We start from the raw sequence: 16,091 nt of genomic DNA, 5'->3' as shown, positions 1-16,091 counted from the left end.
CTTGGATTGGTGTTTAGACCACTTATTCTCCACCCCAGAGAATTATATGGGGTGCCTGGGATTGAGCCTACATTAGCCACATGCAAGGTAAGTGTCCTGCCTGCTGTAATATCACTCTGGCCTCTCTCTTAAATCATCTGATTTTCTTCTTTTTGCCCACCCCTGTCATTTTCACAGAGTGACATCAGCTTCTGGCAAGCCTGAAAGAAAGAAAAATATCTAAGCCTCTGGTTCATAAATTGAATTAGGACCACTGTGTTCTGGAACACAAGTCCATTAGGTATGCCAGAATGAAGGCAGCACCAATGCAAATTTGTGAGTTTCGAGTCACAGAGGATTTGAAAACACCAAGGCTGAATTTCTGAAAGCTTAGATTGGAGACAGTAAAATAAACCAGAGGATTGAGTGTCAACTCACAAATGTGAATGTCCTCACATTTCTAGCTTCTTCTACATTAATATTCTCATCAGACCTGCACAATTTACAAAATTAAAGGATTTTAGAAGAAAAGTATAAACTCATTTGGACAGAGTCTGACTTAGGGGGAACTGATGATCCCCTGCTCACAGCTGAATCAGTGATTTAACCCATAAATAAAAAATAAACAAAATTATAAAGCATAAAATATGCCTTTTTCAAATCATTGAAGATTCTAAGTCACTTGCAGAAAAGTAAATAGTTGTAAATTAGAACTTAAGAAGCCATCTTTATTTGGAAGAAGGTCTGTCCTGTTAACATGCAACTTTCTTTGCAGATCACTGTTAATGGAAAGAAGGCAAGGTGCCAGAGAGACCACTAAATTGGCTGCAGGCATGCTTTGCATCTAAGAGTCCTGAGCTAAATCTCTAGCACTCTTGATCTCCTAAACTCTTGGTCTACATAGTGCCAAGAGCACTGAGTACAGAGCTAGGAGCCAAGCATCACGGGTGTAGCTAAAAAAAAAAAAAGAGAGAGAGAGAAAGAGAGAAGAAAAAAAGAAAACACTAGATGAATCAGTTCTTTGTTTTTGTTTTTGTTTTTGTTTTGTTTTGTTTTGTCCCCCAATTCACAATACAGACCAGGCAAAGGGCCTGGGTTGAGGTGTATATGGAGTGCATTTACTGTACCTCCTCTTTCTATATAGTCAGTGTAAAGAACACAGTCTGTGGTAAGAATTGGGAGGCCTTATCTTTCTTTTGTTTATATATATATATAAAATCCTTCACCAGTGCAACATTCCGATGACCAGTATCCCAAGTGTCCTTCCTCCCCACCCCACACCAGCCTGTACTCTAGACAGGCTTTCTACTTTCCTCATTTAGTCACATTTTGTTATGATAGTTCTCAGTGTAATTATTTCTGTGACTGCACTAAATGATCCCTGTAGTGAGTTTCATGTCAGGAGCTGGACCCTCTAGTCCTCCTCTATTTTGTCCCTGAGAATCATTACACAAATGTTTTTCATTTTACTCAAAACCCATAGATGAGTGAGACCATTCTGTGTTTATCTCTCCCTCTGACTTATTTCACTCAGCATAATAGATTCCATATACATCCATGTATAGGAAAATTTCATGACTTCATCTCTTCTGATGGCTGCATAATATTCCAGATGGATCACTTCTTAAATAATCCCACTGAACAGAAGTAGTAATGCTCTAGTCCAGTGAATCTTAACCTTGGTCACCTATTGGATCACCTGTATTGATTGAAAATCCACCGAACTCTGTCCTACTAACCCAGAAATTCTGATTTAATTGATCAATGGTATGAACCTAGCTTAAGTTGAAGTTCTCTATTAATTTTAATAGACAGTTTTGGTTAAAAACCACCATTCTAGGTTCTAGAACCTAAACTCAGCAGTGTTCAATAATTGCTGTTTGGTCACAGTAACCTAGAAGGAGAGAACTAATTGAGGTATAATTCGCAAATCTCAAGTCGACACTTAAAAGTGTATAATAGGAGTGTTAGGAGTTATAGTACAGGAGGTAGAGAACTAGTCTTTCATGTAACTGATCCAGGTTTATTCCCCAGCACCCAAGATGGTCTCCCTACCTTCCTTCAGGAGTAATTCCTAAGCACAGAACCATGAGTAATCCCTGAATACTGCTAGGTGTGTTCCCTCCAAAACCAAAACCAAATAGAAAAAACAAGTGTGTAATAGAGATCAGGGAGATAGCTCAAAAAGGACTTAGCATATGTGATGCCCAAGTTACATCCTAAGTACCCTGAGCACCATACCAGGAGTAGACCCTCAAAACTGCCAGGTGTGCCCTCTCCCTCTTGCAATATATATAATTCAGAAAACAGAGGGATAGTATAGGGGTTAAGGCTTATGTCTTGCATGCAGTCAACCTTGATTTGATTCCTGGCACCACCAAGGGTCCCCCAAGTTCTGCCAGAAGTGATCCCTTTAGCTCAGATCAAGAGTTAGCACAGAACACAGCAGAGTGTGGACCACACACACACAAACAAAACATAATATATAATTCAGAGGTTTTCCTGTGTATATTCAGGGTTGCACAACCTGCTTCATTCTATAATTTCAGGTTACTTTCATCAGTTTGGAAAAAATCTCTGCCTACACACAGACCTTCATCTTCTTACTTCAATCTCTTCATCACATGTGTATAGGTGAGTCTAAACAAAGGTAATAATCAAGCAATTGGCAGTATGTTGTCTGAGGCTAAAGAAACCACAGTCTTCTCATGTCTAAGGCAAATCCCAGACAGAAGGGTTGTTTTGCTCCAGGCATCTGAGCAGCTGGCCTCAGGAAAAAGAACCTTTGCTATTCCTGGCCAGCCAGTGCTGTCATTCCTTTCATCTTCTCTCACAAGGAATTTGCTCTGTTGTCCAGTCCTGGTACAAAATACTTATTCCATAAAAGCACATGACTGTCCAGACAGTAGGGGGCTTTCCCCAGCTCTTTCCCCTCCTATGCACCAGGCATTCCTGAATGGCTGGGGTGAGGACTGGTGAGGGGTAGAGAAGGAAAAGAAAGTTGAAACAGAATTGAAATCCCTGCCCTTGGGTCAACTAAAAAAGTGAACGTGTTTATTAACACACCTATTTGAGACTTTATTGTAGATACTGAAAAAAGCTTGGTAAGGTCGGCATATAGTTCGCAAGTCTGGACTAAATGTAGTTTCATTTCATGTAATTACAGTAAACGCTGGCTTTGAGGAGCAGAACTGTGCTGGGCACAGGAATTCTTCCATGAGGAGACTAACCCTTCCTCACTCTGACAGCATCAGCTCTTCTCCTGGGCTTTCCAGAAAATCCTTTTCCATTTTTCTTGCTCATCTCCTTCAAACTCAATCAAGAAATGCTCACAACTCACTTTTTTGATATAAAGGTATAAAAGGATGGGGCCCTGAGCAATAGCATAACGGAGAGGGCATTTGCCTTGCACATGCTGATCTAGATTGATGCCAGCCTCCCCCATGGTCCCTGGAGCCTGCCAGAAATAATTTCTGAGTTCAGTGCCAGGTGTAACCCCTGACCATCACCAGATGTGATTCCAAAACAAAACAAGCAAGCAAACAAAAATAGGCACAAAAGCGAAAGGCTTTTGCCTTTTTTTTCTAGACTCTTTCAAGAGACCCCTCACATAATGTGGAAAGCTCTGTATCTTCTTTTTCCTTTCCCTACAAAAATATTTTCTGAATTCCGCCAATCCATTTCTAGCCCCATGCTTTCAATCATGCTTGAGGGAAAGAACCCGAGAACCTGAGCCTGCTACAACAGCCTGACCAGTCCTGACTCACAGAAGGCTTACTCCAGGGGTCCAAGGTGGGCCGGGCAGAGGTGGAAGCTCTTTTCATGGGATACCTCCATCCTCCTCTCACCCAAGCTTGAATGAACTTTTCTTTCCCCTCAGGGGAGGGCACAAACCCACTACCACAAATTATGCAGTCGAGTTTCCCACATTTGGGGAAATCGTAGGGGTCAGCACATCCGGAGTGCAATGGATAAGCCTCGTCCTGGGGAAACCACCTTCGTGATCCTGGTATCTCCCCTGCCAGGTATTGAACTTTTGCTTACTAAAAATCAGAATGTATTTTCTCACCTGGATAAAACAATTCTGGGGGCCTCAGTAGCTGGGTTCCACATTTGAACTCATGGCACACCTCAGAGCCACCCACTGATCTAGCCACTGATCCACTGATCTAGCCACTGATCCACAAACTGATCAGCCACTCACCCATGGCAAGTAATCACAAAGTATTCTACTGGTCGGAGGTGAGTCATAGAAAGACGCAGTAACTTGTCTGGGCCCAGAGGTGAGGCTGAACTGACCTAGGGACCTCTAACTAAAGAGAAACTACAAAAGAAATAGAAGAGATAATGATGTAGTCTGTAGGGCACTTGCTTTACACACAGCCAATCTAGGGTTCAGTTTCCCATGTCTCCTGACCCACGCCAGGAGTGGTTCCTGAGTACAGAGCCAGGAGTGAGCGCTGAGCACTGCTGGAATCCCCCCAAACAGAAACAAAATAATAATGATGATATGATAATAATGAAAAAAGAAACAATGTTTTGTGATATTAGAGTTAATGGATTTGACAAGGTTGAGGAGGGACAAGGTTGCTGTGGGTAGGTAGGGTGTGCTTCAGAGAATCTCCAACCCTGGATCCAGGTCAAAGCAGGAAAGGTGAAAGACTTGGGGGTGGGGGCAAAAAGCAAATAAGAATTGCTCTCCATTCTTCATCAGTGTGGCACCTCTCAGTGGTGAGGCCCTCACCAAGGACCTTGGGGTGCCAGTGTGCACAGAAAACCCTCTTGAGCTAAACAGATAGCTACAAAATGTCCACTGAGGTGAGTGATAAAATCCTTGGGACAGCTCACAAGAAGAAAAGAGGGTGAGTTTCATTAGACCCCTACATAGACACAGGGCCCACATGTCCTGCACAAAATGGCCCATATTTCTTCCTAGTTTGTTCCTCACTCCAGCTTCCCATGGGAGACCCTAGACTTTTCCTTTCCTCATTCCTACCTTTCTCCTTCCCATCTTACTTTTTCCTGTATCACTTCCCTTTGGGGTTTGCCCTCAACATCCCTGAACAGTATGTTTGCAGATAGATCACTGTGTGTAAAGAAATGTGGGAGATGAGAGTTTTAGATAAGCTCTGAATTCACTGGTGGGGTAACATTAAGGCATTTGTCCTTTCCTTTCTCCCTCACTATAGTATAATATGCTTTGGAGGTCAGTATGGAGGACACTTCAACAGTGCTCAAGGGCTACTCCTAGCCTTATGCTCAGGAATTGCTCTTGGTGGTGCTGGAGGGCCAAATGGGTGCCTGGGATCAAACTTGTGTCTCCTGATTACAGAGGATATACTCAGCTTTTTATCTCTCTGATTCTTATGATATGATTTTTTATGTTAATTCACTTTGTGGGGGCACATCCTATGGTGTTTTGAACCTTTGCATGCCTCTGCATTCAGGGATCACTACTGGCAGTGCTCAAGGAAGTCAGCTATATTCAAGGCAAGCACTAAACCCCTGTGCTATCTTTCTGGCCCTTCTTGTGATATTATTTTTTATTAAACACCCTCTTTAGACCTGTAAAGAATGTAAGAGAGTGGGCTGGAGGGATAACACAGTCTTCATAGGAATCTATATGGACCCAGGTTCAGAGGAAGTCCCCCTCCACCTGCCTGTCTCAACACTCAGCATCTGAATATTTTGGCAACTCCTGGAACCCCAGATGTGAAGACGCTGCCTCTGTAAAATATGACTCAAGGTAGAACAGTGAGCTGAGTTACTGAGAGCAGAAGCAAGCTTCCAGAGACCTAAATTTATGATGCCTGTGATGCAGGCAGACAAAGCTTGGAGTGGGTGGATCAGAAATGCATCCAAGGCAGGTCATTGGGGTTGATGGGTACAGCAAGATGGATGATCAAACTTCCATTACAGAGGATTCTAGAGCTGGTTTTAGACTGGAATGATATTTCATGTGTTGACTCTTTGCCTTGCATCCAATTTACCCTGGTTCAATCTCTGTTACCTCATTGGTCTCCTGAGTATTGCCTGGTGCATGTCTAGAGGTCTTCCTGATTACCTCCAGGGTGGACTGGGTAATTCCTGGAACCCCAGTGTGGAGCAGCACTGCATCCTTGGGTATCAGAACTGAGCCACTGGTCTAGTTGGTGGAGAATTGCCAGAAGGGGTCTCACAGGCCTTCTGAGCACCACTTGGGAAACTCTCTCTCTTTCTGTTTCTCTCTCACTCTCCATATATATACATGTATGTATAATATAGTAAAATAAAGATCTGGTATTTGGCCTAAGTTAAAGCTGAGTCTTATGACATAGTCAAATACATGATTGCTGATCATATATGTACCAGGACATTAACAATAAGCACTTTGTTAAGCACCTTCTTCTTGGTTGGTTGATGTGGTGAGTCTCATGGAAAGAATCACGAAGATACAGCGTCAGCTCACTAAACAAATGGAGTGTGAGTTGAAACTTTTCCTATAAAGAGTGATATCTATTTGTCTGAGTAGATTGAATATTCAACAAGCTCAAACTAAACTCGGTTTATTTTGGCAATGGGTGGTGCATGATAGTCTATTGAGCACATTTTGTTTTTAATTTGATTGCTTACAAAATAAACAATGCACCTTCAGTCAAAATATATGGAGAACAAAAGCATGCTTGAAATCATATTTATGTTGGATGATAAAAGATTTTCCCAACACGTGTCAGGCCACATTTTCTCTTCTGCCAATTTATTTCTTATTATTACTTTGTTTTGTTTTGTTTTTGGTCACACTGGCAGTGCTCGGGGGGTTACTCCCTGGCTCTATGCTCAGAAATCATTCCTGGCAGGCTCGGGACCATATAAGATGCCAGGTATTTGAACCACCATCCTTCTGCATTCAAGACAAATGCCTTAACCTCCATGCTATCTCTCAGGTCCCTATTATTATTATTTATATTTTCGTTTGGGGGGGTTACACCTGGCAGCACTCAGGGGTTACTTCTGGCTCTATGCTCAGAAATAGCTCCTGGCAGGGTTGGGGGACCATATGGGCTGCCAGGATTCGAATCACCATCCTTCTATGTGCAAAGCAAATGTCCTATCTTCATGCTATCTCTCCGGTCCCTGTTATTTATTTTTTAATTTAAAGTCCATACTTAGGGGGTGGGGAGGAGGGAGATCTGGGAAATTGGTGGTGGGAATGTTGCACTGGTGAAGGGGGGTGTTCTTTGCATGACTGTAATCATACAACTATAATCATGTTTGTAATCACGGTGTTTAAATAAAGATAATTATAAAAAAAAAAGTCCATACCTAGAGTTTATTCCTGGCTCTGTGTCCAGGGATCACTCCTGGCAGAATTCAGTAAACCACATGTAGTGCCAAAAATTAAACCATGGTTGCTGGGATGCAAGACAAGCACTTTAACTCCTATACTTTTTCTTTAGACCACTAATTTTCCCTTTTCTTTAAAGAAAAGACCTCATTTTTAAAGCAATTTTAGGTTTTCAGAAAAATTTTAAGGAAAATCCTAAAATTCATTTACTTTCTCACCCCATCTTGACCAGATTTCTCGAATACTAACTACTTGTTTTAGTGTAATAATTGTTAAGATTACAAAGTTAATATAGGTAAATTTGCTTTTATGACTCCACACAAACTCTAGAGAAAATAGAACACCATGAATCTAGCTAGTGGCTAAGAAATCTTCATCTTGGACAATAGAAGAATTTGTGTTTTCTCCATAGTGTGAGAACTGTATGCACTTTCTTTTTTTTCCATCAGTATTATTTCATAGATCTATTTCCATGAACAAGCAGAGTCTCCATATTTGTTGTCTCTATTGCTCTCTCTCTTGCCATAAATCACCATAAAGGATGCCACCTTTAGAGTTGCCTTGCTTTTGCAAAGCAAGTTACCCCCACAATTTCTAATACAGTTTCCAAGTCTAGATATTTTTTTGTTTTTGTTTTTTGTTTTTGGTTCACAGCTGGCAGTACTCAGGGGGTTCCTTCCAGCTCCACATTCAGAAATCGCTTCTGGGCAGGCTTGGGGAACCATATGGGATGCCGGGATTTGAACCAGTGACCTTCTGCATGAAAGGCAAATGCCTTACCTCTATGCTATCTCTCCGGCCCCCTAGATCTTTTTTTTTTTTTAATTTTATTTTTTGTTTTTTGTTTTTGGGTCACACCCAGCAACACTCAGGGGGTTATTCCTGGCTCTACACTCAGAAATTGCTTCCCAGCAGGGCTCGGGGGGACCATATGGGATTGCCAGGATTTGAACCAATGTCCTTCCACATGCAAGGCAAAACACCTTACCGATGCTTGCTATCTTCTCTAGCCTCTAGATCTTTTTTTTTTTTTCCTTAATTGAATTACAACACCCAGTGAAGTCTCAGGGAGAAATATTGGGTTGTCACTGAAGATGATGGTGCAGGCCCAACAGTTCATGTTCAGTACAGAGAGTGCAGAGCTTGTGTGCTACCAGAGCCACTCCCAGCATTGTATGTGTAAGATACACTCAGTGCAAGAAATCAAATGTAGGCTCTCATACATGGTAGGGTCTGCTTCAGCTACTTGGCTATCCCCCTGGCCACAACTCTAGCTCTTTACATAAACTATTGCCATTGGATTATAAATTTTTTCTTTTGTAAATTAAATGGGTTTATCTTTGTCAACAAGACCAAGTTTTAGGGCTCTAGCCATCTGTTTCAAGACTGAGCCCATGGGGCAGTCTGATACAGACCACACAGTCCTTGAGAATTGCTGGTTACAGCCCTGGAGACCCCTGAAACTTCACAGAGGTACCCACTGGTATCTCCAGCACTCCAGCCCTGAGCAACACTGCTTCCTTAAATCCTTGCCTAGAATTGTTGTCCATTTGGTCACAAATTTCTGAGAGGGGTTCTGGGACCCCTGGGACCCAATGCTTGGGAGATCCCATTATCCCAATAGTTTTATTTTTTCTGAAGAATAAAGAGATAAAGGCCTGCTTCCTGCATAAGAAATCATGATTGCTGGAGCACAGTTTGCATAATGTTTAATGTTTTTCATTTTCAAATAACAACTAAAAGTTTCCTCTAAGACTGTCTTTTTTTTTTTTTTAGTTTTTTTTTGGGGGCCACACCCAGGTGGTGCTCAGGGGTTACTCCTGGCTGTCTGCTCAGAAATAGCTCCTGGCAGGCACGGGGGAACCATATGGACACCAGGATTCAAAACCAACCACCTGTGGATCCCTGGATCGGCTGCTGCAAGGTAAACGCCACTGTGCTATCTCTCAGGCCCTGTCTTTTAAATTTGAGTCACAGTATTAACTAGTTTAAATGTCATTTTGTCAAATATAAACTTTCTAATTTAAAATCTTTCCAAGAGAGCATAGTAAATGCTTAGAATAACAATTGTAATTATTGTTAAAATCACTTGTAGGAGGGCCAGAGAGATAGTACTGTGAATAAGATGCTTGCTTTGCATGCAGTCGACCTGGGTTCAATACCCAGCACCTCATAGGATCTTCTGAGCATTGTCCAAAGTGATTGAGTGTAGAGCCAGAAATAAGCCCTGAACATCAACAGGTGAGGCTCCAAACTCTAAAATATAAAAAACTGATAGGATTTCAAATCATAATTCTGACCCCAAGAATAAAGAGAATTAGGAGTTTGCCAACTAAAGGGAAACTACAGGTGGCTGGCAGCTGAAGAGCCATTTAAACACATGTCCTTAGATCTCTAAAAATAGTTCTTATCTAGCAGTCCATATACAAAGTCAGTATAAAAAAACTATCTTAAATTGAAGACATTTGGCAACTTTTTTTGTTTTGTTTTGGGAGCAATCTTGGTGATACTCGGGGCTTTACTCCTGGCCTTGTGCTCAAGATCATTCCTACACTTGGGAGAACCAAATGAGGTGCTGGGTATTGAATTTAGGTTGACTGCTTATTATACAAACACCATACCCATTGTACTGTCTGTCTATCTCCTAAGATGAAGATATTTAAGGCTCAATAGATACAAGGAGAATTCTCTAAGCTTTATTTATTTATTTATTTATTTATTTATTTATTTTTGGGTTTGGGTCACACCCGGCAGTGCTTAGGAGTTACTCCTTGCTCTGGGCTCAGAAATCGCTCCTGGCAGGCACGGGGGACCATATGGGATGCCGGGATTCGAACCACCATCCTTCTGCACATAAGGCACCATGCTATCTCTCCAGCCCCTAAGCTTTAATTTTTTTAAGATCAGCAACTTTGGTGGGTTAAGTCTTCTGTATCCTCTCTGGGCACATTTTCTTCATGGCACAGAAGACAGACCTGCCTAGATACACATGATCACAGATGTGTATGGCTCCAGGGATAGGACCCAGGACACTGTGTTGCACAAAGTACATTCTAGCCTCATATCTGCATGGCCTCCCTGTATCCTTAAAATCATCTAATATCTTCACACTTTCTCCATCAATACAGAATGGAAGGGCGCTTCTTGACCTACACTATACTGTTTGCTTGGCAAGCCCAGTCTCAAAATTTTAAAGGCCTAGAGCACAGTCGTTGTCTTAGATCATCAAACAATGGCATGTAACTTCGGGTCTCTGTTGTTTTCTTGTGATGCCCACCTCCCTGAGCCACAGTTCCTTGACCTTCTTCATGACATATCTGGGTTCATGGAGCAACTTGCAACTTGACCAGTTGCTTCTTCATGGATCTCTCCTCTCTCAGACCAGTTGCTCGCTCTCTCTGGATTTCTCTCTCTCTCTCGCTCTTTCTCTCCTCTTCTCTCTCTCTCTCTCTCTCTCCTCTCTCTGTCCCCAGCCCTCTGCCTGTCTTATCATGCACCCTGGCCCTTCTAGCAGACCACACCTTGGCAACAGAGAGCAGACAAGCAGGCCACTGCAGGCTGCTGTGGGTGGAGAGGGGAAGTGTTCTCATGCGGCAGCCCCTCCCAGGTGCAAAAGAAAAACGCACACAAACGAGCAAAGAACATGTGTCTTCACATGCTCTCTTGGGATGCCAAGTGTGGCCCTTGGCCAGGATCTCCCCTTTAGGTAACCAAACCCTTTGGTGGTGGTGGTGGTGAGTCGGATCATGTGAGTGATCCAACACTACTCTGTGTTATCCAACAATAGGTCACTGTAGTTCATATTGGTCTGGTTTGTATCCCCAAGTCACACTTAAAACTTAACCCATTAACCACAGGGAAAGAGGTTGACTGCTCATTCAGCCAAGCCAAGCCTGCTCACATCAAGGAGATACCTACTACTTACAATCAGAATCACTCCTCTGGTCTCCTCTTTGATTTCAGTCAGTTGCTAACCTATCTGCATTAGTTCTGGCTGAGTAGCAAACATCCCTGAACTTAATTGCTTCCATCAAGGACCTCTTTTCCTCTGAAAATTTGACGTGTAAGCAGGAATCGAGACTCAAGCTGAAGTCAGGTGGTCTCTTTTCATGTAGTCTTTCCAAGTGGCTCCATGCTCCTGGCGTTCCCAAAGCAGCTGCCTTTTTGTTTTTTGTTTTTGTTTTTTTAGAAGGTAAGGGCAAGAATCACAAAGCTTTGAGAGGTCTAGATTGGGAAATCATACCCTGTCACTTCCATCACATGCACAAGACACAAGGCAATCGTGATTCAAGGAGAGAGAAAAGGAGCCTCTTAGGAGGAAGAGTACGGTTTCCTCCTCTCAAGTTATAAGGATTGGAACTGGCAGCACCAGTCAATTCCATTATCCAAAAGCTCAGGTTAATAATGATAAAGGGCCAGAGAGACAGTAAGTAGATAAGGTATTTACATTGCTGCAGTTGGCAGGAGTTCAATATTCAGCACCTCATATTGTCCTTAAGCCTTGTCAGGAGTAATCCAAGTGCAGAGCTAGGATTAAGTCCTAGTACTATTGGGTGTGGCCTAATACAACCCTTCCCACCAAAAATTTATGAACAACTAAGAAAACTCGGGGCTGGGAAGGTGGTGCTAGAGGTAAGGTGTTTGCCTTGTAAGCGCTAGCGTAGGATGGACTGTGGTTCGATCCCCCAGCTTCCCATATGGTCCCCCCAAGCCAGGAGCGACTTCTGAGCTCATAGCCAGGAGAAACCCCTGAGCATCAAACAGGTGTGGCCCAAAAAACAAAAAAAAAAAAAAGAAAAAAGAAAACTCATTTACTCAGTCATGGAGACCATGATGAGTAATTTATTGCTGTCAAGAACCCACATTCATCTTCTGGGGTGAACATTTGTTTTCTGTTGCCTCCATGTCCATATAAAGAGGCAGCATTGCCTAGAGAAGCATCACTCCTGTTTTCCTATTCCTAGCTGCAGTTGACTCTAGCAAGGATGCATTTCTTCTCCCTGGAGACCTGAACACCTTCAGAAGAGAGCATCTTATCTGATCTGGGTAGGTGTAGGTGGGGGAGCAGTTCAGTCTAATGCAGGAGATGGGATTCTTTGCCAATTTAAGTGGTGCATCCAAATCAGCTTTACTGATTGTCAGTAATAGTGAACCAAGAATAGTAGCCAAGTATTTGATGGAGCTTTGCCATTTCTCTTATGGTCGTGTAATAGGTATTGCCAATTCTTCGATCCTTTGAGAACAATGTGCTTTCAAAGCATTTGGCTTGACTTTAAAGACTTCAGGATCATAATATACAATATGCATAGGAAACCTGAAATAGGAGAGAAAAGGAATTAACCTGAAATAAGATGAGCAGAAAAGGGAACTTAGATTTCTCTACAGTCAGTATATGGTAGGCATTCTGACATGACCTCCATTTGATTTTCAAAAGCAACCTGAGAAACAGATAGCATGACTTCTATATTACAAATAAGGGAGAAAAAAGGCTTGGAGAAGTTTAAGAGTGGTCTGTTGTGACATCCAAAGAGAGCTCATTCCAGTAAATTCAGGAAGTTTCTCACTAGTCTGGGAATGTTGAAAGAAGTCAGACAGTTTGCCACCTTTAGCACATTACTACCAATAATTTGCCACTGCACTAGAACCTTGAACATCTAATATTACTCTTCCTCTTTGTCAATGAATTTTGTGACATTTGATATTAAACTTTGGCCTTGAAAAACATAACAAACATTTAAAATATTTGTTACATAGTCACAATGGAGAAGTACTACAGGAAATGAAGCACATTTCTTGGCATGCAGCTGATCCTTATTCAATGCCCTGAATTATATGGTTCCTGTCAAGCACCACTAGGAGTCACTCCTGGTCACTGAATCAGGACTAGCCTCTAAATATTGCTGAGTGTGATACTCTGAGTGTGATTCTACCAAAAGAAAACAGAAATAATGTTTGAATTTTTCCAGTGTCTAAAAGATTTTTCCCAATGCTGCTTTAAATGGCGTACCAGGTATCAACTCTTTTTTATTTTTGGTTTTTCGAACTCCACCGTTTGATGCTCAGGGGTTACTCCTAGGTAAATGCTCAGAAATTGCCCCTGGCTTGGGGGGACCATATGGGACGTGGGGGATCGAACCACGGTCCTTCCTGGGGTAGCGCTTGCAAGGCAGACACCTTACCTCTAGTGCCACCTTGCCGGCCCCTCAGGTATCAACTCTTAAAAGCAACAAAGTTTCTAAGAAAAATTTTTTTAATTTTAAATTTATTTTTCATTAAATTTCTGGGAAGTTTATAAGTTTTCCCCAAAATGACAGGTATTTGAAAGAGATCTCATGTATTTGAAATAGGTCACACGTATACACATGGTATAATACACTGGGTGAGCAGAGGGTTGAGGCTTTATTGGAGAGTAGTATATTAAAAATCCAAAGCACACATCACAAAGAATGAGAACAAGAAGTGCTGGTGGGGATGTGGAGAGAAAGGATCTCTTATCTACTGCTGGTGGGAATGCCATCTAGTTCAACTTTTATGGAAAGCAATATGGAGACTCCTCTAAAAGCTGGAAATTGAGCTCCCAAACGATCCAGCTAAACCACTCCCAGGGATATACCCTAGGAACACAAAAATACAATACAAAAATTCCTTCCTCACACCTATATTCATTGCAGTGCTATTTACAATAGCAAGACTCTGGAAACAGGCAAGATACCCTTCAACAGATGAATGGCTAAAGAAACTGTGGTACATATACACAATGGAATATTATGCAGCTGTCAGGAGAGATGAAGTCATGAAATTTTCCTATACATGGATATACATGGAATCTATTATGCTGAGTGAAATAAGTCAGAGAGAGAGAGAAAATAGTCTCTCTCATCTATGGGTTTTAAGAAAAATAAAAGACATTCTTGCAATAATGTTCAGAGACAAAAGAGAGGAGGGCTGGAAGTTCCAGCTCACTACATGAAGCTCACCACGAAGAGTGATGAGTGCAGTTAGAAAAAGTACCATTGAGAACTATCATAACAATGTGAATGAATGAGGGAAGTAGAAAGCCTGTCTAGAGTACAGGCGGGGTTGGGGTGGGGAGGAGGGAGATTTGGGACATTGGTGATGGGATTGTTGCACTGATGAAGGGGGGGTGTTTTTTACATGACTGAATCCCAACCACAATCATGTTTGTAATCAAGGCATTTAAATAAAAATATTAATAAAAAATCCAAAGCACAGATTCAACAACACTGAAAATATGATATCTAAGCTAAAACTACCAAACTGAGTAATGTACCTGCCAAAATGACAGAGAGGGATGAAAGAGATGGGATTGGGGGATGATGTGAGTGAGTGAGTTCAGATAGAGAAATAACTACACTAACAACTGTCCTGACAATGGTAGTGAGTGAGAGAAATAGAATGCCTGTTTTGAATACAGGCAGGGGGTGGGGGAAGAGATGGGGGCATTGGTGATAGGAAGGTTGCACTGATGAAGGGGGTGTTCTTTTCTATAACTGAAACCCAATTACAAACATGTTTATAATCATAGTGCTTAAATAAATATTTAAAAAAGTTTATTTTCTTCCTAGCTCCTTAGGCTCTAAAAGGTGACCTTTACTACTAGTTTCATGCATAGTCTTCTGAGCTATTATGGGCAAATGTTAAAAACAAAAAAGGGCACATGTTATTTCTTCCTTACCCAAAATGTATATTGTGTACTCTGTTCTGCAACTTGATGCACTTAACAATTTACATTAAATAGCTCCATGCCCATAGAGAATTGAGTCCCAGTGTCATTAAATCTAATAACTTTTTTTTGGGGGGGGGGTCACACCCGGCGGTGCTCAGGGGTTACTCCTGGCTGTCTGCTCAGAAATAGCTTCTGGCAGGCACGGGGGACCATATGGGACGCCGGGATTCGAACCAACCACCTTTGGTCCTGGATCGGCTGCTTGCAAGGCAAACGCCACTGAGCTATCTCTCTGGGCCCATATCTAATAACTTTTTAATTATAGTCTTTTGTATATGGTAGGACCACCATAGAGTTGTCATATTGAATGCAACTAGTGATATTTAAAAAAAATCTTTCTAGTGCATCTACAATCCTCCCTACCCCCTCCTTCTTCTCTCCCTTCCTTCCTCCCTTCCTCTCTCCCTTCTCTCCCCCTCCCTCCCTCCCTCCCTCCCTCCCTTCCTTCCTTCCTTCCTTCCTTCCTTCCTTCCTTCCTTCCTTCTTTCCTTCCTTCCTTCCTTCCTTCCTTTCATGGTGGGGGAGAGGGTGCACATCAGACAGTGTTTAGGACTTACTTCTTGCTCTGCGCTCAGGAATCACTCCTGGTAGTATTCAGAGGACCATATGGAATATCAGGAATCTAAGGATGCATGTAAGGCAAGCACCGTACCTGCTACCATATGACTCTGGTTCCTACAATTCTTTATTTTTTTTTCCAAAAAACGATGGAACACTTTATGAACCTGTGTGTCATCATTGAGCAGGGGCCATGCTAATCTTCTCTGTATCATTCCAATTTTAGCATATGGGCTGCTGAAGCGAGCACTTCTTGACCTTACTAGATCAACTTTCCCCTTTCCTAAACATCCCAGTTTTTCTAGTCCACTTTAGTCTGAAATTTACTTACCTTGTATTTGGGTTAGCTAGTTCTTGAATTCTGGGAGATACTTTGGAATTAATAGCAGCATAGGATACTGGCCAATAGGTTTCACGGGCTGGCAGATAATCTTCATGAAGAGGCCTAGCCTTTGCAAGTGATACTATGCGGGGGCTAAGCTG

At 42.1% G+C, this 16,091-nt stretch overlaps 1 protein-coding gene, 2 non-coding genes and 1 pseudogene across 3 annotated transcripts in view; all 4 read right to left on the bottom strand.

Annotated features, from left to right (window-relative positions):
* Window positions 1–1,031: 1,031 nt before the first annotated feature.
* LOC126033297 (small nucleolar RNA SNORA51) lies at window positions 1,032–1,164 on the bottom strand. Its single transcript, XR_007504405.1, has one exon. It is a non-coding gene; the product is annotated as a small nucleolar RNA SNORA51 (small nucleolar RNA).
* Window positions 1,165–3,861: 2,697 nt separating this feature from the next.
* On the bottom strand, window positions 3,862–4,012 carry LOC126032797 (uncharacterized; annotated as a pseudogene).
* An 8,439-nt stretch (window positions 4,013–12,451) lies between these two features.
* The window catches only part of THEGL (theg spermatid protein like), a 40,135-nt gene continuing 36,495 nt past the window's right edge, over window positions 12,452–16,091 (bottom strand). Inside the window, 2 exon segments of the mRNA XM_049789840.1 lie at window positions 12,452–12,617; window positions 15,940–16,091. Coding sequence (XP_049645797.1) covers window positions 12,500–12,617; window positions 15,940–16,091 — 270 coding nt within the window. The 3' untranslated portion in view covers window positions 12,452–12,499.
* Window positions 15,752–15,858, bottom strand: LOC126033094 (U6 spliceosomal RNA). The gene has a single exon (XR_007504249.1). It is a non-coding gene; the product is annotated as a U6 spliceosomal RNA (small nuclear RNA).

The sequence above is a fragment of the Suncus etruscus genome, chromosome 16, assembly GCF_024139225.1.
Source record: "Suncus etruscus isolate mSunEtr1 chromosome 16, mSunEtr1.pri.cur, whole genome shotgun sequence".
Classification (NCBI taxonomy): Eukaryota; Metazoa; Chordata; class Mammalia; order Eulipotyphla; family Soricidae; genus Suncus; species Suncus etruscus.
The sequence above is the reverse complement of the archived record's forward strand: the minus strand, read 5'-3'. Positions and strand labels throughout refer to the sequence as shown.